The 15,816-nt window shown below is 50.6% G+C and overlaps 1 protein-coding gene across 3 annotated transcripts in view; it reads right to left on the bottom strand.

Moving 5' to 3' along the window:
* IL12RB1 (interleukin 12 receptor subunit beta 1) overlaps positions 1 to 5,669 on the bottom strand; it is a 29,093-nt gene extending 23,424 nt beyond the window's left edge. For 2 of the 3 annotated variants that reach the window (XM_030821850.1, XM_030821851.1), the window contains exons 1-3: positions 5,502 to 5,669; positions 2,384 to 2,443; positions 1,109 to 1,223 (exon numbers count right to left, since the gene is read on the bottom strand). In XM_030821850.1, coding sequence (XP_030677710.1) covers positions 1,109 to 1,223; positions 2,384 to 2,443; positions 5,502 to 5,565 — 239 coding nt within the window. In that variant the 5' untranslated portion in view covers positions 5,566 to 5,669. The remainder of the gene's footprint in view (positions 1 to 1,108; positions 1,224 to 2,383; positions 2,444 to 5,501) is intronic. The other variant, XM_030821852.1, reaches the window with a different exon arrangement.
* Between the last annotated feature and the right edge of the window lie 10,147 nt (positions 5,670 to 15,816).

Below are 15,816 nucleotides of genomic sequence, written 5' to 3'. Positions count from 1 at the left end.
GGAGGGTGTCGGTGCCGAGTCTGGGGTCCTAGTGGACCCCACAGCTGACTTTGTGCATCACATCCCAGCATCGTTTTTTTGGTGTTTGTTTGTTTGTTTGGAGATGGAGTTTCATTCTGTCACCCAGGCTGGAGTGCAGTGGCGTGATCTCGGCTCACTGCAACCTCCACCTCCCTGGTTCAAGCAATTCTCCCACCTCAGCCTCCCTAGTAGCTGGGATTACAGGCACAGGCCACCACATGCGTCTACGTTTTGTATTTTTAGTAGAGATGCGGTTTCACCGTATTGGCCAGGCTGGTCTCCAACTTCTGGCCTCAAGTGATCTGCCCACCTCAGCCTCCCAAAGTGCTGGGTTTACAGGCGTGAGCCACTGGGCCCAGCCCCCAGCATCCTTTTCTGTCCCTTGTACACCTCCTCCCCCAGCCTGGGGGTTCCTTGGAGATCAGTCTGGGACTGGAGGGGTTTGAGGGACCCCAGTATCTCCCAGCAAGGACTGCACCACACAGCGAAGAAACGAATGAAGGGGCTGGGCGCAGTGCCTCACACTTGTAATCCCAGCACTTTGGGAGGCCAAGGGGGGTAGATCACCTGAGGCCAGGAGTTCAAGACCAGCCTGGCCAACATGGTGAGACTATGTCTCCACTAAAAATACAAAAATTAGCAGGTGTGGTGGCGTGTGCCTATAGTCCCAGCTACTCAGGAGGCTGAGGCAGGAAAATCACTCTAACTCGGGAGGGAGAGGTTGCAGTGAGCTGACTCATGCCACTGCACTCCAGCCTGGGCAACAGAGCAAGACTCCGTCTCAAAAAAAGAAAAAAGAAAAAAGAAATGGACGGATAGATGGATGGATGGATGGATGGATAAGTGAAAGGGTGAAGAAGAAAGAAGGACTAGAGAGACCCTCATGGCCACCCACCCTGGGATGCCTACCTTCACTGACCAACCCCCCACCACAATCCTCCAACTCTCTTCTTAGATGAGAAACCGAAGCCCAGGAAGGAGTGCTGACCCAGCCAAGATCACGCATCCGAGAGTAGGGGCACCAGAGGGGGTTGGAGCAAGAGTGGGATGGTGGGTGAGGGTTTGGGAATGGTAGAGGGGTCCTCACCAACACCGCAGGAAGTGGCTGACCCCAGCTGTGGGACCCTCATACTGCCAGGAGCACTCGTAACGATCACTGGATATCCGATAGCAGCTCAGGTCCCTAGGGCCCGAGGCCGAGCCTGGAAGAGATCCTGTAGGCTTGGGAACAGACCAGAGGCTGGAGGGGTCTTCGTGCCTAGGACAAATCTTTGCGATGCTTATATCTTTCAGTCACCTCAGCCCAAACCCTCCCTGCGCCCTTCCTACCTCATCTCCTGCCATCTCTCGCCTCAACCTATTCCGAATCCTCAGCCTCCTAACTTGTCCTCACAGTGGCTGGATGTCCTGCCACCTCTCTCTCTATCCCTCACCCTCCTCTGGTGTTTTTTTTGGGGGGTCCCCCAGGCCCCAACTTCCATCCTCTGGTTCTTCAAAACACATCATCACATTTGTGATAGACATTTGTTTGCCTGTTGTCTATCTCTTCCACTAGGCTGTGGTCTTGGGAAGTCAGTTGAGCTCAGAGCCAGTTCCCTACGTCTAGAACTGTGTCCGCACATAGAAGATGCTCAGTAAATCGTTATCAAACAAAAGAATGGACAGCGTGTCTGCTCAGTGTCAGACCCTTTTCAGGGTGCATTAGGAGCATAAATGTTCCGACAATATGGCCGGGCGAAGTGGCTCATTCCTGGAATCCCAGCACTTTGGGAGGCTGAGGCAGGTGGCTCACCATCACCTGAGGTCAGGAGTTCAAGACCAGCCTGGGCGACATGGTGAAACCTTGTCTCTATTAAAAATACAAAAATTAGCCAGGTGTGGTGGCGGGCACCTGTAATCCCAGCTACTTGGAAGGCTGAGGCCGGAGCATAGCTTGAACCTGGGAGGCAGAGGTTGCAGTGAGCTGTGATCAGGCCACTGCACTCCAACCTGGGCAGCAGAACAAGACTCCGTCTCAAAAATAAATAAATAAAATAAATGTTCCAATAATTTATCAGGTGGGGGAGGCTTCAAAATGCTTAACAGGTACTTTCTCCCATGGACCGACCAATCTGAACGGACACAGACACCAGCCCTGAGACCATGCTAGGGAAGTGATGAGGTTCAGAGAGGCGGCTGGCTACTCCAGGGCACCTTGAACCTGGTGAGAATGGGCCAGCAGGTGGTGGGGTGGGGGCTCCCAAGACCACAGTTGGGGCTGGATCTTTGGCCTGGTGGTGGAGGCCATGGGAGGGGCTGCTGTGGATGGAGTCAGGCAGAGCCCTACATAATCCTCAGCCAACAATGAGGAACTGCCCCAAACCTGGGTCTGCATCCGGATATGGCGGGTCCTGAAAACAGCACTCATTGGTTCTGCAGGCAGCTGTAAAGGCAATGAAGACATAATGACATCTCTGGCCTTGCACTGTGTGGGGAGAAGGGCTCGGCCTTGGGGTCTACACCCAAGTGATCATCAGCCCTCCCACCCACCCACCTTCCCATCTATGCACCCTCCTACCACCACCCATCCATCCATCTGCCCATGTATTCATCCGCCCATCTACCCATCCATCCATGTATTTATTCATCCATCCACTATCTACCCATCCATCCACCCATGAATTCATCCATTCACCCATCCATCCATCCATCCATCCATCCATCCATGTATTCATCCATCATCCATCCACCCCACCATCCACCCATCTACCCATCCATCCATCCATGTACTCATCCATCCATCCACTCATCTACCCATCCATCTATCTAACCATCCATGTATTCATTCATCCATCCCTCATCTATCCATCCATCCATCCACCTCACCATCCACCCATTCACCCATCCATCCATGTATTCATCCATCCATCCACCCATCTACCCATCCATCTATCCATCCATGTATTCATTCATCCATCTACCCATCCATCCATCCATCCAACCATCCACTCCACCATCCATCCATCCATCCACGTATTAATCCATCCACCCCACCATCCAACCATCCATCCATCCAACCATCCATCCATCCATCCATCCATTCATCCATCCATCCGTCAATCCATGTATTAATCCATCCATCCACCCCACCATCCACCCATTTATCCATCCATTCATCCGTCCATCCATGTATTAATCCATCCATCCATCCACCCCACCATCCACCCATTCACCCATCCATCCATGTATTCATTAATCCATCCATCCATCCATGTATTCATCCATGCATCTATGCATTCATTCATCCATTATCCATTCACCCAACCATCCATCTATCCATCTAGTCACCAATCTATCCATCCATCCATCCGTGTATTCATTCATCCATACACCCACCCATCCATCCATTTATCTACCTACCAATATATCCATCCAGCCACACATCCATCCATCCATACATACATACATGTATTTATTAATTGATCCATCTATTCATTTACCCACCCATCCACCTGTCTATCCATTCATCCACCACCCTTTAGTCCTCAGAGGTTGAGATGCATATTTGGGAGACACTCTTGGGAGGTCCCCCCAGCAGGAAAGAACAGTAAGACCAACAGTCTGGAGGGCAGAGAGAAGTGGGGGTGTGCCTGGGGTGGCACCAGTGTCTGAAGCCAGCATGGGGAGAGACAGTAGAGGGTGCATGGCACGGAGAGGCCTGCCAGGGCTGGCCCAGGCAAGCACACTTGGCCCACTAGCAGTTGGGGCAATTATTAATAACATTTCTCCAGGAGGCAGCGACATCCCTCAGCCACTGGGACCCCTGTGCCCTTTAGGAGTGCCACTGTCTGCTAGGTGTGGAACTGGGTGAGAGAAGGAGGGGGATGCCACCATGGATGGGTCAGGAAGACCCCAGCGCCCTCACTCTCACAAGAAGGACCTGCCCTGAGCCCTGCAGGCAGATTGGAAGCCTTGGGGGAGAAGGTGGCACCCCAGGAAACGGCCCCAAGGGTCCAACCTTGAGGGGGGAAGGATGCTTAACACACAAGGCTCTCCATCCTTCCATCTCTCTCTGTGATGACACAGAACCCCCACCCACCCACCCACCCCTGGCAGCCTAAAGCCCATCCTCCTTCCCTCTCCCTGGACTGACCACTCACTGCCACTATCTCCAGGTTACCTTGTGGGCTGCCCCTAGCCCCCTCCCTGCTGCTGGTCTCCAGCCATGCCTGGTCCCTGAAGGCGCTAGGACCTTGAGGTGTGGCCAGCACTGCTGTGGGCATTCTACAGGCACTCAGTGCATCTCAAGAGCCATTGAAAAATTCAGCACCCCGCTGATCCCCAGTGTACAGAGAGGGAAAGTTTATTTATTTTTATTATTGAGATAGAGTCTTGCTCTGCCACACAGGCTGGAATGCAGTGCTGCAATCTCGGCTCACTGCAACCTCTGCCTCCTGCATTCAAGCGATCCTCCCACCTCAGCTCCTGAGTAGCTGGGAGTACAGGTGCCCATCATCAAGCCTGGCTAAGTTTTGCATTTTTAGTAGAGATGGGGTTTGACCATGTTGGCCAGGCTGGTCTCCAACTCCTGACCTCAAGTGATCCACCCGTCTTGGCCTCCCATAGTGCTGGATTTTCAGAAGTGAGCCACAGTGCAGGGCCTGAGATTATTTAAAGTATATGGGAAGGCGGGGCCTGGTGGCTCACACCTGTAATCTGAGTACTTTGGGAGGCCGAGATGAGTGGATTATTTGAGCCCCGGAGTTCAAGACCAGCCTGGGCAATGAAGCGAGACCCTGTCTCTGTAAAAAGTATGCGCCAAAAAAATTAACCAGGCATGGTAGTGTGCGCCTGCAGTCCCAGCTACTCAAGGGGCTAAGGCAGGAGGATCACTTGAGCCCAGGTGGTCAAGGCTGCAGTGAGCTATGATCAGGCCACTGCACTCCAGCCTGGGCAACAGAGTGAGACCCTGTCTCAGTAAATAAATAAATAAATAAATAAATAAATAAATAAATAAAGTATACGGAAGGATGTGCGTAGGTTATATGCAAATACTTTACCATTTTTTATCAGGAACTTGAGTATCCTTGGATTTTGGTATCTGCAGAGGGTCCTGGAACCATTGCCCCATAAATATGGAAATTACTGTATACATTACATTATGTATGTCTATCTATTGTAAACTACATACATAAGATACTATACTATGTCTACCTATTAGATACATACTTGCTTTTTATTCCTTCCTTAGTTTTTTTTCTCACTGAACTCTGGGAGGTGGAAAAGATTTAGTGCATTTCACAGAACAGAAAATCAAGACTGGAGGAAAGATGTCTAAGTTCGATCCCAGAAGCCATGACTGCCCATCTCCCATTTGACAGCAGGAAAGACTGAGGCACAGAGAGATGAAACCAACGCACACAGCAGGCCCACAGCTCTCCACACATACACGTGCCTCCACCCAGCAAGAGGAGCCGCCATGCCAGGGTCGGGGGACTCACCGCCCTGCCTGGACAGCAGGAAGAGGAAGAGGAGGGCGACCACCCAGGTCACCAGCGGCCCCATCGGATCCACGCAGAGCCCCACAGCCCCAGGGGAGCCTCTCTGCCACCTGCGAGGTTCAGCCACCCCGTCCCCACTCCGGAACACATTGAAGCTGAGCAAGGAAAAAAGACCAAAAAAAAAAAAAAAGAAAAGAAAAAAAGTAAAGTGTCACAGCCCATCCCTAGGGCAAGTCAAAGTGAAAGAGAAACCCAGGAAGTCACCTCCGTTGTGGTGGTGATGGTGGCGGCCACAGACTCTGGAGCAAGTCTGACTTTGGAGCAAGTCAGGGTTCTAGGGGGTTCTGCCCTGCTGGCCCCAGACCTGAACTGAACACCCGGGTGCCAGCCCCATGGGCCACCTGTGGTTCTATGCACTTGGCCAGGTCCCTGGCCCTCTCTAGCCAATTTTTTTTTTTTTTTGAGACGGAGCCCCGCTCTGTCGCCCAGGCTGAAGTGTGGTGGCATGATCTCCACTCACTGCAACTTCCGCTTCCCGAGTTCAAGCGATTCTCCTGCCTCAGCCTCCCGAGTAGCTGGAATTACAGGCAACTGCCATAACATCGGGCTAATTTTTGTATTTTTAGTAGAGATGGGGTTTCACCATGCTGGCCAGGCTGTCCTCGAACTCCTGACCCTAAGTGATCTGCCCGCCTCAGCCTCCCGAAGTGCTGGGATGACAGGTGTGAGCTACCGGGCCCGGCTGCCAAATTCTTTTTTTCTTCTTTTGAGATAGGGTCTTGATCTGTGGCCCAGGCTGGAGTGCAGTGGTGCAATCACGGCTCACTGCAACATCAACCTCCCCAGGCTCAGGCCATCTTCCTACCTCAGCCTCCCCAGGAACTGGGACTACAGGCATGCACCACCAGGCCCAGCTAATTTTTGCATTTTTTTTTTTTAGAGAGGGGGTTTTGCCATGTTGCCCAGGCTGGTCTCAAACTCCTGGGTTCAAATGATCCATCCGCCTTGGCCTACCAAAATGCTGGGATCACAGGCGTGAGCCACCGCACCGGGCCATCTCGCCAACTTCTGAGTCTGAGACTCAAGAGCTGAAGGAGAGCAGTGTTCTTGGATGGCCTAAGTTCATCCTTCCAACAAATTGTTACAAAGAGCTTGCAGCATGCTGGCCCTCCAAAATGCCCACCTCCCCATATGCCAAGCTCCAGCCTTGTGCACCTAGGCTCACCCCTCTAATCCCAGCACTTTGAGGGGTCGAGGTGGGAGGATCACTTGACCCCAGGAGTTTGGGACTAGCCTGAGCAACATAGCAAGACCCCATCTGTATAAAAAATAAAGAATTAGGACAGGCGTGGTGGCTCATGCCTGTAATCCCAGCACTTTGGGAGGCCGAGGCGGGTGGATCACGAGGTCAAGAGTTTGAGACCAGCCTGATCAAAATGGTGAAACCCTGTCTCTATGAAAAATACAAAAATTAACCAGGTGTGGTGGCAGACACCTGTAATCTTAGCTACTGAGGAGGCTGAGGCAGGAGAATCGCTTGAACCCAGGAGGCGGAGGTTGCAGTGAGCCGAGATCACGCCACTGCACTCCAGCCTGGGCAACAGAGTAAGACTCCATCTCACAATATATATATATATATAAAGTTAGCCAGGCGTGGTGGGGCACATCTGTATTCTCAGCTACTCAGGAGGCTGAGGTGGGAGAATGGCTTGAACCCAGGAGGCTGAGACTGCAGTGAATCGTGATTGCACCACTGCACTCCAGCCTGGGTAACAGAGCAAGATCCTGTCTCTTAAAAAAAAAAATTTAAGAGATGCAACTTAGTTTTTCCCCCGTGTTCCATTTCTTAGCCTCTGAGTATTTTGTTTCCTGCCCGTCCCTCCCCACTGTTGGCAAAGCCTCTAAATGTCAGTGGAGAAGCTCTGATCCAAGCTACCGTGTGGATGAACCCTCAAAAACATCATGCCAGGCTGGGCGCGGTCATTCACGTCTGTAATTCCAACACTTTCGGAGGCCGAGGTGAGTGGATCACCTGAGGTCAGGAGTTCGAGACCAGCCTGGCCAACAAGGCGAAACCCTGTCTCCACTAAAAATACAAAAATTAGCTGGGCCTGGTGACATGTGCCTGTAATTCCAGCTACTCAGGAGGCTGAGGCAGAGAGAATTACTTGAACCTGGGAGGTAGAGGTTGCAGTCAGCTGAGATCATGCCATTGCACTCCAGCCTGGGTGACAGAGTGAGACTCCATCTCAAAACACACACACACACACACACACACACACACACACACACACACACACACAAACCCCATCATGCTGGGTGGACGAAGATGGACAGGAAAGGCACACACTGTATGATTCCACTTACATAAAATATCCAAAATAGGCAAATGTACAGAGGCAGACAGTAGCTGAGTGGTTGTCAGGGGCTGGGGGGAGGCGGGAGTGAGAAGTGACTGCTGATGTATGCGGGGTTTCCTTTTGGGGTGATGCAAATGTTCTGGAACCAGATAGAGGTGGTGGTTGCACAACACTGTGAATGTGCTAAATGTCACTGAATCGTTTGCTTTAAAATGATGAATTTCCGGCCCGAGCACGGTGGCTCACTCCTGCAATCCCAGCACTTGGGAGGCCGAGCCAGGTGGATCATTTGAGGTCAGGAGTTCGAGACCAGCCTGGACAACATAGTGAAACCCAGTCTCTACTAAAAATACAAAAATTAGCTGGGCGTGATGGCATGTGCCTGTAATCCCAGCTACTCGGGAGGCTGAGGCAGGAGAATCGCTTGAACCCGGGAGGCAGAGGTTGCAGTGAGCCAAGATCACACCACTGCACTCCAGCCTGGGTGAGAGAGTGAGACTCTGTCTCAAAAAAAAAAAAAAAAAAGATGAATTTTAGGTTATGTGAGATGCATCTACAGAAAAAAGAAATATTCTTAGAGTCCAGGGGCACTGAGGAGGGAGACGGAGAGGGTCTCTCCTGGGGGTGAGCATCTGTGGAAACTGAGGCCCAAGCAGCCAGGGTTGTGCCATGCGGTTCAGCCTCCTGGGAGGAGGTCCCTCCTTCAAGAAGCCTGGCCCCAAGGGGCAGCTGAGCTGGCCAGGGTCAGGCGCCCAGCAGGCTATGAGGTCAGTGAGTTGGGGACAAAGACTCAGTGTCCTGGGCCTGGCACAGTGGGGACCGGGGCCCTGTGACCCCATACAGGACAGCCTTCTCTGGCCCTGGGGCCCAGGCCAGGGTCAGCTGGGGGATGGATGTGTGAGGCCTGGGGGAGGGGCAGAGACAGAGAAAGGGGCAGAGATAGAGAGATACATAAAGATGGAGGAGCCCAGGCAGGGTAGATTATGCCTGTAATCCAGCAATTTGCGAGGCCAAGGCAGGAGGATCGCTGGAGGCTAGGAGTTCAAGAGCAGCCTGGGCAACATAGTGAGACTCCATCTCTACAAAAAATAATGTGCTGGGCATGGTGGCAGGTGCCTGTAGTCCCAACTACTTGGGAGGCTGAGGCTTAAGCCAGGGAGGTCGAGACTGCAGTGAGCTCTAATTGCGCCACTGCACTCCAGCCTGGGCCACAGAGCAAGACCCTGTCTCAAAAAATAACAAGAAAGGTGGAGGAAATAGGTAGAGATCAGAGGAAAGTCACGGCCCCCTCCTGACCATCCTGAGACCCTCCCAACTCCACCAATTCCCAGAGAGTCCCTCACTTGCCTTATTTCACAGATTGGGAAACTGAGTCCAGGGGCACTCAGACCACCTGAGGCCCCAGCTGGAGATGAAGAGATGGATTCAAACCACCCCTTGTGGAGTACAGTTTTGCCCTTCCAGAGTGGAGACCGTGCCTCAGGGCTTCCCCCACCCCCACCAAGGTTGGCCCTCTCAGGCCTCATCTTTCCCATCTGCAAAATGGGCTTTTGTGAGTATGAAGGAGGGCTTGGCTTGCAGTGAGCGCCGTCCACCCGCTGGCCAGTGTGATTAGTCATTGTTGTTTTTCCCCAGCGGCCTCTGCCTGGCAGCTGCTGGAAAAACATCGAGGGAGGGAGATACAGGGCCGGGGAGGTGAAAAGCTGGACACAGACGCCCCTAGCCCCTTGGGATCAGGGACAGATGGAGGCTAGGGGCCCTGAAGTAGAGCAGGGAGGGCTGCCTAGAGGAGGGACACTTGAGCTAGAATTTATAGAATTACAGGGCATCTCTGGCAGAGGCCACAGCAGAGGCAAAAGTCCAGAGGAGGTGCTTTGGGGACCACCAAGATGGACACAGTGGATCTGGGGTTCTGTGGGGTGATGGGCTGGGGCCTCGAGCGCCAGGCTAAAGGGCCTGGCTTTCTCTAAGGGCAGTAGGGAGCCATGGCAGGTGTGTGAGCTGGAGGGGTACCCCAGACAAAGGTGAAGTGGTATTTCTCCCCTTATTGAAGTCACAACCTGACACTCCCTCTGAAGTTCGCCACATCCCACCTTCCCCTTGCCACACCTTGGCAAGCCCACCTCCTTCCCTCCCTCTCTAGGCCTGCCAAGAGGCCCTGTGGGCCCCTTATGGCTCCACCCAGCTGCCCCAGAAGCTCATCTGAGATAAGTTCCCAGGGCTGCCCCACTTTCAGATGCCCCACAGACTCGGGGGCGGGTGAAGCAGGAAGGATAGGGTCACGGGGGCCCCGGAAAACATGACGGGAGGAACCACAGCACTTCCCCACCTCCTCAGCTTCCGCCTTCTCAGGGAGAGAGACCTTCAGCCCGAGGAGGAGGGCCGAGCTTCCCTCCATGTGGCCAAGAGACCCTAATGCCGCTGAGGATCATCTAAAGAGGGTGTTGAAGGATGCATAGGAGTTAGCCCGGAGACGATCCATTTGTTAATTTAACAAACTCAGGCATCATTCATCAACAAGAACAAGTTTCATCATTCAATCAGGACTTTCTAACGCCTCTGAGAGATCATTTGAGGATGTTTAATTATTATTTTTATTTGAGACAGGGTCTCACTCTCTTACCCAGGCTGGAGTGCAGTGACACGATCATAGCTCACTGCAGCCTCAACCTCCCAGGTTCGACCTATCCTCCCACCTCAGCCTCCGATATAGCTGAGTAGCTGAGACACAGGCCTATGCCACCATGCCCGGCTTTTTTTTTTTTTTTTACTTTTGAGACAGAGTCTTGTTCAGTCACCCAGGCTGGAGTGCAGTGGTGTGATTTCAGCTCACTGTAACCTCTGCCTCCTGTGTTTAAGCAATTCTCCTGCCTCAGCCTCCTGAGTAGCTGGTATTACAGATGTGCACCACCACGCCCAGCTAATTTTTGTATTTGTAGTAGAGATGGGGTTTCACCATGTTGTCCAGGCTGGTCTCAAATGCCTGACCTTAAGTGATCTGCCGGCCTCAGCCTCCCAAAGGGCTGGGATTACCAGCATGAGCCACTGCCCCCGACCATCCAGCTATTTTTTTTTTTTTTTTCAGTTTTTGGTAGAAATGTAGTCTCATGCCTGTATCCCAGCACTTTGGGAGGCCAAGGTGGGCAGATCACTTGAGGTCAGGAATTCGAGACCAGCCTGACCAACGTGGAGAAACCCCATCTCTACTAAAAATACAAAATTAGCCGGGCATGGTAGCTCATGTCTGTAATCCCAGCTACTTGGGAGGCTGAGGCAAGAGAATCACTTGAACCTTGGAGGCAGAATTTGCGGTGAGCCGAGATCACGCCATTGGCCTCCAGCCTGGGCAACAAGAGTGAAATTCTGTCTCAAAAAAAAAAAAAAAAAAATGAAATAAAAATACAAAATTAGCCAGGCATGGTGGCACACGCCTGTAATCCTAGCTACTCAGGAGGCTGAGGCAGGAGAATCGCTTGAACCTGGTAGGCAGAGGTTGCAGTGAGCTGAGATTGTGCCACTGCACTCCAGCCTGGGAGACAAGAGCAAAACTCTGTCTTAAAAAAAAAGAAAAAGAAATGTGGTCTCACTATGTTGCCTAGGCTGGTCTCAAACTCCTGCTCTCAAGTGATCCTCCCACCTCAGCCTCCCAAAATGCTGGGATTACAGGCATGAGCCACAGCTCTCGAACAGATTAAAGGATGTTTTAAGGAAGACGCAGGAGGTTACCAAGAAAAAAATTCATTCAACCACTGCACTTCCTGATGTCACTTATAGAGACATGTGAGGAGAGTTTTGATGGGTTACATAGAAGCTCACAAGAATAAAATGTATTTGTTCATTCAATACAAGGTCCTCTGATGCTTCTCAAAGAGAATTTGAAGTGGATTTTGAAGACTATATAGATGTTAGGCCGGGTGTGGTGGCTCATGCCTGTAATCCTAGCATTTTGGGAGGCTGAGGCGGACAGATCGCCTGAGGTCAGGAGTTCGAGACCAACCTGGCAAACATGGTGAAACCCTGTCTCTACTAAAAATACAAAAATTAGCAGGGTGTGGTGGCAGGTGCCTGTAATCCCAGCTACTCGGGAGGCTGAGGCAGGAGAATTGCTTGAACCCAGGAGGCAGAGGTTGCAGTGAGCCGAGATTGCTCCACTGCACTCCAGCCTGGGCGACAGAGCGAGACTTCGTCTCAAAAAAAAAAAAACAACTATACATATATACAAGTGTGTGTGTGTGTGTGTGTGTGTGTGTGTGTTAACCATAGAAAAACTGCATTCATTCATTCAGTCCAGTCAGTCACTCAATAAGCACTCGTTGCCCATTGAGGGGTTGTTCAGGAGGCAGTTCAGTGTAGGAATTCTCCAGATGGAGCAGCGGATTTGAGACCTCTCTGGTGGCTCTCTCCAGCATGTTCCCACATGCCCAACCCAACCCTGGTTCAGGGAACCTCTCTTTCCCCAGGATTCCATTCAAAGCCCCAGGGAGGGCTCTGATAGGCTGAGCTTGGGTCACATGTACACCTTGAACCAATCACAGTGGCTGAGGTGGGTAAACGACTCTGAGTCACATGTCCACTCCAGGCTGGACTAAGGGAGAACTTTGAGGCAGAGCTGCCCAGAGTCAGAACAATTGGCCATTGCAGGACATGAGCTTCCCATCACTTGGGGTGTGCAAGCTACAGTCTGAAGTTCACTTAGTGCAGGATTGCCAGATAAAACACAGGACTTCCCCACCCCCATTGACTTCTGCCTTCTCAGGGACCTTCAGCCCGAGGAGTGGGGAGCTTCCCTCCATGTGGCCAAGAGACCCTGATGCCCCTGAGGGGTCATCTAAAAAGGGTGTTGAAGGATGCATAGGAGTTTGCCAGGAGAAAATATATTCATTCATTTAACAGACTCATTTATAGTCATTGTTCATTAAATAACATTTAAATTAAATTTCCAGTTAAATTGGAATTTCAGACAACCAACATATTGACTTGTGTTTTGTTTTGTCTTGTTTTGTTTTGTTTGAGACAGAGTCTCGCTCTGTCACCCAGGCTGGAGTGCAGTGGCGCTATCTCAGCTCACTGCAACCTCCGTCTCCCAGGTTCAAGTGATTCTCCTGCCTCAGCCTCCCGAGTAGCTGGAATTACAGGTGTGCCCCATTATGCCCCATTAATTTTTGTAGTTTTAGTAGAGACGCGGTTTCACCATGTTGCCCAGGCTAGTCTCAAACTCCTGACCTCAGATGATCCACCCACCTCAGTCTCCCAAAGGGCTGGGATTACAGACATGAGCCACCACACACGGCCAACACATTGTTTTTTAATATAACTATGTCCCAAGTACTGAAGGGGGCATACTTATACTGAAAAAACATTCATTGTTTATGGAAATTTAAATTTAACTGGGTGTTTGCTTTGGAAAACAGCCTGGTTGTCTTTTACAAATTTAAAACATAGAGTTGCTGGGCGCGGTGGCTCATGCCTGTAATCCCAGCACGTTGGGAAGCCAAGGCAGGAGGATCGCTTGAGCCCAAGAGTTTGAGATCAGCCTGGGCAACATGGCGAAACCTTGTCTCTACAAAAAATACAAAAAATTATCTGGGCATGGTGGCGTGTGCCTGTAATCTCAGCTACTTTGCACTCCAGCCTGGGCGAAAGAGCAAGACCCTGTCCCAAAACGAAACAACCCAAAATATAGAGTTACACCATATGATCCCAGAAGTCCATTCCTAGGTATGTACCCAAGAGAACCAAAACATATCCACAAAGGCAGGGGGCAGTAGCTCACACCTGTAATCCCAACCCTTTGGGAGGCCAAGGTGGGTGGATCACTTAAAGGTCAGGAGTTCGAGACCAGCCTGTTCAACATGGTGAAACCCCATCTCTACTAAAAATGCAAAAATTAGCTGGGAGTGGTGGTGGGTGTCTGTAATCCCAGCTACTCAGGAGGCTGAGGCAGGATAATCAATTGAACCTGGGACACAGAGGTTGCAGTGAGCCAAGATCCCACGACTGCACGCCAGCCTGGGCATCAGAGCAACACTTCATCTCAAAAAAATAAAAATAAAAAACTATGCAAAACGTTGTATACCAATGTTTATAGCAGCTCTAATCAGAATAGCTACCAAAAAGTGAAAAAATCCAAGTGACCACCAACAAATGAGTGGATCAACAAAATGTACATGTACATATATACAATGGAATATTATTTGGTCATGAAACGGAATGAAGTACTGATATTTGCCACGACATGGGTGCATCTTGAAAGCATGATGCTGAAAGAAGCCAGACACACAAGGCCACATGTTATATATTTTCATTTTTATGAAATATCCAGCACAGGAAAATTCATAGAATGCGAAGCAGATTGGTAATTGCCAGGAGCTGAGAGAGGGGGAATGAGGACTGGCTGCTAATAGGTACAGGGTTTCTTTCGGGGATGATACAAATGTCCTGGAATTAGATTGTGGTGATGGTTACACAACTCTGTGAGTGTGCTTAAAACACTGAATTAATTGCACACTTTAAAAGCGTGAATTTTATGGTATGTGAATTATATGTCAATTTTTAAAATTGTATGAGAAAAACAAGTTTTCCCTGGCATACTGTATTTTTATTTGCTCAATCTGGCCACCATAACTTGATGCAATTCTACAGTACCTCACGGACAATCGGGCCCAGTGACCCTTCCTAGGGTCCCCTCGAGTCTGAAAACATACTCCAGTGTCCAAACTGTACAGTGGGGCAACCGAAGACAATTGCGGCTGCAGAGAAAGTGCGAGTCCCAGGGAAAGAAAAAATGCAGGTGCTAAGCCAGGCACAGTGGCTCATGCCTGTAGTCCCAGCGCTTTGGGAGGCTGACGCAGGAGCATCACTTGAGGCCAGGAGTTCCAGACCAGCATGGGAAACATGGCGGTACTCCATCTCTACAAAAGAAACACAAAAATTAGCCAGGCATGGTGGCATGTGCCTGTGGTCCCACCTACTCTGGGAGCTGGGGTATGGGGGCTGAGACGGGAAGATTGCTTGAGCCCGGGAGGTAGAGGCTGCAGTGAGACAAGATTGCACCACTGCACTCCAGCCTGGGTGACAGAGACCCTGTCTCAAAAAAATTTTTTTTTTAAATGTGGGTGCTATTTTGGGACTTTGGGCTTTTCTCAGCCTCAGTTTCCCCTTCTGCAAAATGGAGTAGGACAATTATCTTCAAATATCTGTGAGAGGTCGTGTTTATGAGACACTTAGGGCAAAAAGGCAATCATCCTCAAAAAAGAAACTGACAACTGCAGCGGCTACCTGTTTTTGTAAGTAAAGTTTTATTGGCACCGGGGCCAGGATTAAAGGGAGGCAAACAAGGCTGAGTGGTGCAAGGACAAGGGTCTGATCATGTCTTAAGAGTTTTAGTGTTTTCGCCAGGCAAAACACCAAAACTCTTTGGCCTGAAATCCCAGCACTTTGGGAGGCAAAGGTGGGTGAATCACCTGAGGTCAGGAGTTCGAGACCAGCCTGGCCAACATGGTGAGACCTCATCTCTACTAAAAATACAAAAAATCAGCCTGGTGTGGTGGTGGGCACCTGTAGTCCCAGCTACTAGGGAGGCTAGGCAAGAGAATAGCTTGAACCCAGGAGGCAGGGGTTGCCGAGATCATGCCACTGCACTCTAGTCTGGGCAACACAGCGAGACTCGTCTCATAAATTTAAAAAAAAAAAAGTTTTGGTGTTTTGGCCATATGCGGTGGCTGACACCTGTAATCCCAACACTTTGGGAGGCCTAGGCAGAAGGATCATTTGAGGCCAGGAGTTCAAGACCAGCCTGGGCAACATAGTGAGATCCCCGTCTCTAAAAATAAAATAAAAAATAAAAGTTTTGATGTTTTGTTCATCATAAATGTTTTCATCAATTTTACGTTTTTAAAATATCTTGATGGCTGAGTTGTTTGGGGCCCCTTTAATTTTGCATAGGGGTGAGATCC

This window comes from Nomascus leucogenys, chromosome 10 (assembly GCF_006542625.1).
Source record: "Nomascus leucogenys isolate Asia chromosome 10, Asia_NLE_v1, whole genome shotgun sequence".
Classification (NCBI taxonomy): domain Eukaryota; kingdom Metazoa; phylum Chordata; class Mammalia; order Primates; family Hylobatidae; genus Nomascus; species Nomascus leucogenys.
Note: the sequence above shows the minus strand (reverse complement) of the source record. Positions and strands in the feature narration are given on the sequence as shown.